Source organism: Erigeron canadensis, chromosome 1 (assembly GCF_010389155.1).
Source record: "Erigeron canadensis isolate Cc75 chromosome 1, C_canadensis_v1, whole genome shotgun sequence".
Classification (NCBI taxonomy): domain Eukaryota; kingdom Viridiplantae; phylum Streptophyta; class Magnoliopsida; order Asterales; family Asteraceae; genus Erigeron; species Erigeron canadensis.
Window position 1 is genome coordinate 6,067,737 of NC_057761.1, and position 8,706 is coordinate 6,076,442.

The 8,706-nt window shown below is 40.3% G+C and overlaps 1 protein-coding gene across 1 annotated transcript; it reads right to left on the minus strand.

Moving 5' to 3' along the window:
• Positions 1-7,826: 7,826 nt before the first annotated feature.
• LOC122599217 (probable serine/threonine-protein kinase PBL17) lies at positions 7,827-8,478 on the minus strand. Its single transcript, XM_043771721.1, has 2 exons — positions 8,249-8,478; positions 7,827-8,148 (listed from the first exon to the last, which is right to left on the minus strand). Exons 1-2 carry the CDS (start codon positions 8,476-8,478, stop codon positions 7,827-7,829), a joined length of 552 nt encoding a protein of 183 aa, XP_043627656.1.
• Positions 8,479-8,706: the final 228 nt, after the last annotated feature.

Genomic DNA, 8,706 nt, shown 5'->3' on the forward strand with positions numbered 1-8,706 from the left:
GTTCTTAAATTTTAAACTGATTTATAAAAATGATCTCATGCGTAGTGTCACATACCTGCAATAGCTCTATAGTTTCAGATAGCCAAGGATTACTAGATATGGGATCTTTAAATACTTCCTTTGACTGACCATCAAACTACAAAAGACCAATTGTTGCAAGTCAAAAATAGCATTAAAAGCATATCAGAGATTTATAAATTCTGATACTTCGGTAAGAGCTTTAACTTGAGGTGACAAAATGGCCTGTTGGGTGAGGGCAGGGTGGTCTGACTCTGAGCCATGGGTTCTTATCCAAAGTTCATGAGCTTTACAAACTATAATGTGTCACACATTACGTAGCCTTCACGAATATGAGCCCAATCTATCAATATTGGTACCGAGCCCAAAAGATAACATAACGACCCATTTAAAATCCTACTTCTTTAGAATTTTGTGAATATTAAATCTTATATGGATATTCACTAGTATATTAAATTCCCTTTCCTTTTCCCTTTCCCTTTCCCATTCTAGAGTACATTTCATCTTATAGAACTTCTACATTGCATATTACTTTTTAGTATATATATAATGTATGTCTATATATATAAAGTCTAATTAAATGGACAAAAGTAATTCAGATTTATATAACTGTTGTGTCATACTGTCATATGTTATTTATTATGTGTCCACTAGACCTTTATGTCAAAACATGTACTCTCTGTAAAGTCAGATTGTGTAAACTATGTGTCCACGAGTATAAGTCAGATTGTGTAAACTATGGGTCAAAACAATTAGTTCCGTTTATCGGGTCAATACAAGTCTATTTACGTTTGGGGCATAGGCTAAAAAATACTCTCTGTAAATTGAATAAGGGTTGTGCCCTTTAGATGAAACGTTGCCATCAGTTATGCTGTTATAGCGGTTCACAAAGAAACCGAAATAGGCACCTGCTGGAGGCAACGATTCAGTATGTATAAACAGGTATATTGTATTCAGTTCTAGTGTGTGTCTCATTTACAATGTAAACATTATTGTTTGTGGTACATGAAATCAAATTCTTGTTAATCTTGTGTTTAATTCGGTCCTGTGGACAAGAGATTTTCGATTCTCTACATATAGTAGATAAAATTAATTAAATTAGTATATGTTAACTGATACAATTATATACCGTTGTTCCAGCACTAATAAAGAGCCCTTTAGAGAAAAGTTTGTTGAGGTCTTCAATAGATTTAAACCTCAGAGGAGGTACAGCAGCATTTAGTATGTCCTTGTAGCCCTCTGGTAGATTTAGATCATAAAGCTCCTGTAATTCAAGTGCTTCCTGTAATATTTCCACAACTTGTGACATCGTTGGTCGGCCTTCACGAGAATTGTGTAAGCATTGGAATGCAATGTCTGAGAATAACTCTAAAGAAGTCGGGTCCATTCGTGGCTGAAGATGCTGAAATACAATCTCATTTAACTTATTCCGTGAGAACTTTTTTTTCCACATATTCACAAATACCACAACCTGACCCTTGTTATATTGACAACATAATCTCCCGCAAAGAACTTCAAATAAGACGACCCCGAAAGAGTATACATCCGATTCTTTCGTTAGGGTGTATGTTATGGTCCAACAGAACCCAACAACTATCCCAGCCCAAATTGTCACACCAGCCAATGCAAGGCCCGAGAGAGAGAAAAGGAAGCCCATCAGATTTCGTATTGAGCCTTAAGCCTTATTAAACCCACGTTCTTTATTTTAGTTTACTGCATACTTGTTTGTTTCATGTTTGAAGAAGTCAATAGGTAGTTTCTGCACATTAGGAAGTAGTGGCATTAAATTAGGAGCATGGGTGATAAACCTACACGTTTATATTCAATGTTTTTCAATTCGGGATAGGAAGAAAATTGTTCCAATTTGTTTCTCTCTTTCCCTTAATTCTCCCTCCCTCCCTGTCTTCTTCTCTCTAGTGCCATCATTTGGTGCTTTCATTCTCAACTCTCCTGCCGCCATGCCGCCACGCCGTGATCCCACCGGTGATGACAACCCACCTTCAATTCCAGATTTACTACACCAACTCATAGTCACTACTAACTCTGCCAGTGAGAAAAACATGACAGAATTAACAGCATTACTCGAAGCCACGAGATCCCTCACCACCAAAGTTGATTCACAAACTGCCACAACCGCCAACCTTGTAACTCACATCACCACTCTTTCAGACAACATCTCTGACTCCTTCAAATCACCATCACCAAAAATCCCAAAACGACATGAACCGCCACCATCCTCTTCACAAAACTCACCAAATAACCCAAAACCCCCCAAAATCACATTACCACTGTTTGATGGAATAAACCCCTTGGGTTGGATATTTCAAACAGAAAATTACTTTTCCTATTATAAAATTTCAGAAGAGGAACGAGTGTCATTAACTGCGTTCTATTTCATAGGAGATGCACTCTCCTGGTACCAACACTTAGCCAACAACAACCTTCTACATACCTGGGACGCTTTCAAAAGGGAAGTCGAATTACGATTCGGTCCCTCCTCTTACGAAAATCATGAGGCAGCCCTCATGAAACTCCGCCAAACCTCGACGGTTAAGGCATACCAGACAGAATTCGAACGGCTCAGCAATCGTGTTACTTGACTTTCTCAACAAACCCTACGCAATTGCTTTATTTCGGGCCTCAAACCAGAGATCCAAAGCGAATTGGCCATTCTCAAACCCACTACACTTCACCAGGCATGCGCTCTGGCCCAACTAGTAGAAGACAAACTCAATTATTCACTTAAACAGAAAAGCACTTACCCCGCAAAACCACCTCCAACCACCACTACCTCACCTAACATCACCACCACGTCACTAGCCCTCACCACCACTTCTACCGAAAAAAACACCCACATGACAACACCATCAGCACTCAATCGCCCTCCAAAACCGTTACCATACACCAAGTTATCCCCGGAAGCAATCCAACAATGTCGCAAGGACGACCTTTGCTTCCGTTGCCCAGAAAAATTCACCCCTGGACATAAATGCAACCCACCCCAATTCCTAATGATTGTCGATAATGATGAGCACAACAACCAGCCTGAACAAAGTGAAACTGATCCCAAAGACGACTCTATCAGACCTCAATTTTTAGCCTTGTCCGATGCTGCGTTTTTTGGCCACTCATCTGTCCAAACTTTACGCGTCAGAGGGTTCATAAATTCCCTCCCAGTTACGGTGTTGGTAGATTGTGCAAGTACACATAATATTATACAACCCCGAATCGCTCGGCAGTTACACTTGTCATCCAAACCTCTCGAACCATTCAAAGTTATGGTGGGCAATGGACAGTTTATCCACTGTACTAGCTACTGCTCAGATGTAACCATTCAGTTACAAAAAGCACAGTTCACGCTACCATTTTTTGTGATACCGGTAGAAGGGGCGGATGTAGTTCTAGGAATCTCATGGTTGGGCGCACTTGGACCAATCACAGCAGACTTCTCTGTTCCCCAGATTTCATTCATACAAAATGGTACCCACTACACCCTACGTGGTGAGGCACGAACTCAACAAGTATCATTAAGCTCTTTATCCATTTTGCTTAGGCATGGTTCAATTGCATCCCTCCACACCCTTACCATGGACCCACAACACCGTATCCCAGATACCACTCAAACCGCATCTGACCCTCAAATTACAGCCCTGTTAGACCTCTTTTAGCCAATCTTTGAGGAACCCCACACCTTACCCCCAACCAGACACCATGACCACCACATTCCCTTACTTAACGACCAACCCGTCAACGTGAAGCCATACCGTTATCCACACTTCCAGAAAAAAATCATGACCCAACTCATCACTGAGATGTTCAATGATGGCATAATCCGCCCAAGCCAAAGCCCATTCTCCTCACCAGTTTTGTTAGTAAAAAAAAGGATGGGTCGTGGCGTTTTTGCGTGGATTATAGGGCCTTAAATACGGTCACAGTCCGAGATAGGTTCCCCATTCCTAATTGGATATTATAGGAGGTTTGCTCAGGGATATGCACAAATTGCAGCCCCTTTGACGGATTTTTTAAAGATGAAGGAGTTCCAATGGGGTGCTGTTGCTCAAGAGGCATTCACAGCCTTGAAGCAACACATGCAACAGCTAGCTACTTTGGACCTTCCTAACTTCAAAAAGCCATTTGATGTCACCACTAACGCATCAGGAACTGCAATTGGAGCTGTACTTTCACAAGAAAACTGACCCGTTGCATTCTTTAGTAAGAAATTGTGCCAAACTATGCAGGGTCAATCCACATATACAAAAGAGTTGTACGCGATCACAGAGTCAGTAAAAAAATGGCATCAATATCTCTTGGGTCGCCGGTTTCGAATATACACTGACCACCACAGCCTAAAGCATATCCTCACACAAACAATTCAAACTCCCGAACAACAAAAATGGGTCACAAAGTTAATGGGGTATGACTTCGAAATTCTTTACAAACCGGGTAAAGAAAACACAGTAGCCGACGCTCTTAGCCGTGTTGATATTCCCTCCATGCTAGCAATCACCTACCCCACAGCCACATGGTTGCAAGAAGTTCGTAGTTACTACAACACAGATTTAAAAGGCATGAAAATGGTTGAAAACATCACCAGAGACCCGACTTCTTTTCCTCACCATGTAATTAGAGATGGTTTAATTTACATTCATAACAGGTTGTTCATCCCAATGATTCCAGACCTAAGAAACCGCCTGATATGTGAAAATCTAGTTAAATTAAAATCCTATAAATACTCCGAATCGTTTACCACACATAATCGGGCAGTGGACCCGTTCGTATGTAATATAGATTGAAGTAAGTAAAGGTTCGTTCCACGGAGACTAATAAGAGTTAGCGAGTTTTAAGTAATTTAGAAAAAGTTTGGTTTTTAAAGACACCACGTCATATCGATTTTAATTTGAAAGTTAGTTAGATTGAAAGAGTTAGAAATTCCGTATAATTTATCAAAAAGAGATTTGTTTTAAATCCAATAGGATGTGAAGATCATCCACTTCGACTCCATGATACACATTATTTAGGTTGCATATATTTGAAGAACCAATTCAAATATGTTGATTTATAACCGAGAACTAAACAAAGACTCACCCCGTACCCGTCAAGTTCGTTACTTTATTCAATTCCCTTAATTAACTAGTTCCATTACTAAGACCGGTACCCCAAGACGCCTTTCATAACTTTCCTAGTCAACTAATTGTTTTGGTTATTTAGATAACAATTGTGTCTATTGATTGTACCCAACCATTAACCCGTTAACCCTTATTAACTATCAATTACTTCCTACCGTACCCGTCATAGAAACAATTGCTTCTAACCAAGCAATCAAAATAAATTCTACACAACTTAGTTACCATTGAAGTTATGGAAAAACTATCCGCAATTGAGAGTTAAATAACAAAGAATTAATAAGCTAAGATTACGACACAACGTTAAATCAAATCAACTTGAATTCAAAAGATTTATGCAACCATTATTCAATGTATCACTTCATCTTAGTGGATGACGAATTATTTAGCTACTCATAATCAAAAACAAAGCACAAAGAGTAAAAATATAGAAGAACATATTGTACCAATGTGTAGAAAACAAGTAAACGCTAAGAAAATCGACAACCGAATGCCTTGAAGATCACGAACAACCCTTAGACCTTGATGGACGAAAAAGTTGCTGAGAATACCCCCAAAGAACCCTAAAATCGACTAGAAGTGATTGTGTGTCGAATGGGAGGGTTATGGCCTTGTATTTATAGAGTTTGCAAGAGGTCTTCACAAACCGACCTACAGGTGCGACGCACCAAACTTTAGGTGCGACGCACCAAACTTCAGGTGCGGCGCACCTGGCCTTGTTACCAAATTTGAAGCTGCTCGATATGCGACGCACCACAGGGTTGGTGCGTCGCACCTCCTTGCTTTCCAACTTCTTCCAAGTTTCTGAATAGAAAATGCTCCGCACCTCCTTACATGGTGCGACGCACCAACCTTGTTTTCAGCCAAAACTTGTAGTTTCCATTCCATCTTCACTCATATGCGTCCACGAACCATCCCAATACGCACCAACCTTGTTTTCAACAGCTGTTTCTAACCATTTTACCTGTTCTAAGCCTGAAATCACTAGCAACACCATAAAAGCATCGAATATACATATAATTTACACATAATTAAGCTTTAAAACGTCTTAGGAACGATATGGGAATATGCATATAAATGGACATATCACCGCCTGATTAAGGAATTTCATGCATCATTCCTTGGCGGTCATGCAGGTATCAATGCTACCATCAAGCGCCTTTCAGGTTCTTTTACGTGGCTTGGATTGAAGAAAGACGTCTCCAACTTTGTTAAGTCCTGTGGAGTATGTCAGACCATTAAGGACCCGAATCATAAGCCCTATGGGTTGCTTCAGCCACTTCCCACACCCTCACAGCCGTGGCACGACATATCCATGGATTTCATAACGAACCTTCCTCCATCAAAGGGAAAGGTTTCCATTTTGGTCATTGTCGACTGCTTATCTAAGTATGCACACTTCATACCCTTGCCTCCACATTACACTGTTGTTACTTTGGCTTCAGCTTTTATGCATGAAATCTATCGTCTACATGGCCTTCCAAAGACCATTGTCTCCGTTAGAGACCCATTATTCCTCAACAGGTTTTGGAAGGAGTTATTTAAGGTCATGGGCACCAAATTGTTACACTCAAGTGCCTATCATCCACAAACAGACGGTCAAACCGAAGTCGTTAACCGCTGCTTGGAAATGTACCTTTGTGCATTCATTTATGATCAACCAAGAGCATGGGAGCTCCTGTTATACTTGGCTGAGTTTTGCTACAACACTAGTCATCACTCTTCAATCAACATGTCACCTTTTAAAGCATTATATGGTCTTGATGTCTCCTCGATTCATGACTATGTTCCAGGTTCCACAATGACGGGGTCGATTGAAGATTCACTGATGGAACACCAAAAGATATTGAACTCTCTAAAGGAGTCAATTGAAATTGCCAAGCAGAAAATGGTACAAAACAAAAAGAGAATTGACAAAGAGTTTTCAATTGGCGATTATGTTTATTTGCGTTTGCAAAAATATCGACAAAGCTCAGTCCATCCTCGTAGCAATCAGAAGCTTTCAAGGCATATTTATGGACCTTACAAGATTATAGATCGTATCGGGAAGGTCGCTTACAAATTGGAATTGCCATCTGATGCAAAAATCCACCCGGTGTTTCATTTTTCCCTACTTAAACCATGCTATGGAACCGTTTCCGACCCCAAAGGCAATTTAGCCGAATTCTATCCTACTGAAGAGCTGGCTTACTTACCAGAAGCTGTCATCAATTCGCGTTTGAACAATCAAGGAGAGCCAGGAATTTGGGTAAAATGGGAGAACCAACCAATGGAAGCTACGACTTGGGAGGATCTGCACGCAATCAGAAGTCAATTTCCCCACATTGATTACATTGGGGACAATGTATCCTTTGAAGGAGAGGGGGATGTTATGGTCCAACAGAACCCAACAACTATCCCAACCCAAATTGTCACACCAGCCAATGCAAGGCCCGAGAGAGAGAAAAGGAAGCCCATCAGATTTCGTATTGAGCCTTAAGCCTTATTAAACCCACGTTCTTTATTTTAGTTTACTGCATACTTGTTTGTTTCATGTTTGAAGAAGTCAATCGGTAGTTTCTGCACATTAGGAAGTAGTGGCATTAAATTAGGAGCATGGGTGATAAACCTACACGTTTATATTCTTGTAATGTTTTTCAATTCGGGATAGGAAGAAAATTGTTCCAATTTGTTTCTCTCTTTCCTTTAACTCTCCCTCCCTGTCTTCTTCTCTCTAGTGCCATCAGTGTACGTCTTCATAAATTGCGGATCACAGTACCCGGCAGTACCCAATGCATTGGTTACTAGAACAAAGTACTGCTGATTAGCGGGGCCCATTTTTGACAATCCAAAGTCAGCAACTTTAGCATTCATATTCTCATCGAGAAGAATATTGGCACTTTTAATATCACAATGAAGAACTCGTTGGTGTGTCCCTCTAGGATCGTGGAGGAAACTTAGACCCATTGCAGCCTCCAGGCATATCTTAATACGTTGTGTCCACGTGAGATCAGGATCACCTAAGTACCTATCAAGACTTCCCTTAGGTGCGTATTCGTATACAAGGACCTTTTCGTCTTCCTCATCGCAAAATCCCAAGAGAGAAATGAGATTTGGATGCATGTAACGGGAAAGCAACATGAATCTCTTTCAAGAATTCAGGGTCTCCTTGCCCAAATTGATGATTAAGACGCTTAATCGCAACGATGCTTTGCCCCATAGAGTTAAACACTTCTCCTACATACACCGCCCCAAATCCACCAGCTCCGATAACTTTGTTACCAAAATTATTAGTGGCTTTTTTTATCTCCTCAAGTCGGATTCTAAGATGTTGAAACTCTTTCATGAAGGACGTCATTATTTGTGGATCGGATAATAATGAGAAATGTCAAATAAAGGATATGCCAACCAATTGAATACGAAAGTGTTTGAAAGATGGGTAAAAATGGAACAGAAAGAAATGGAATCGCTTCGATCATTAGATAGAAGATGTGCTTAGTTTAGTTCAATGGAGTAGAAATTGGAAGGTTTGACCCCTCTAACCTAACTAAATGATTGCAATTTGAAAACTTTTGAAGATTATGAA

Excerpts from the sequence above, each read along its gene's own strand:
- LOC122599217 (XM_043771721.1), bottom strand. The coding sequence starts at position 8,478 with ATGACGTCCTTCATGAAAGAGTTTCAACATCTTAGAATCCGACTTGAG. Across the intron at positions 8,149-8,248 it reads GAGATTCATGTTGCTTTCCC|GTACTTAGGTGATCCTGATC; the intron begins GTTACATGCATC and ends AAGTCTTGATAG.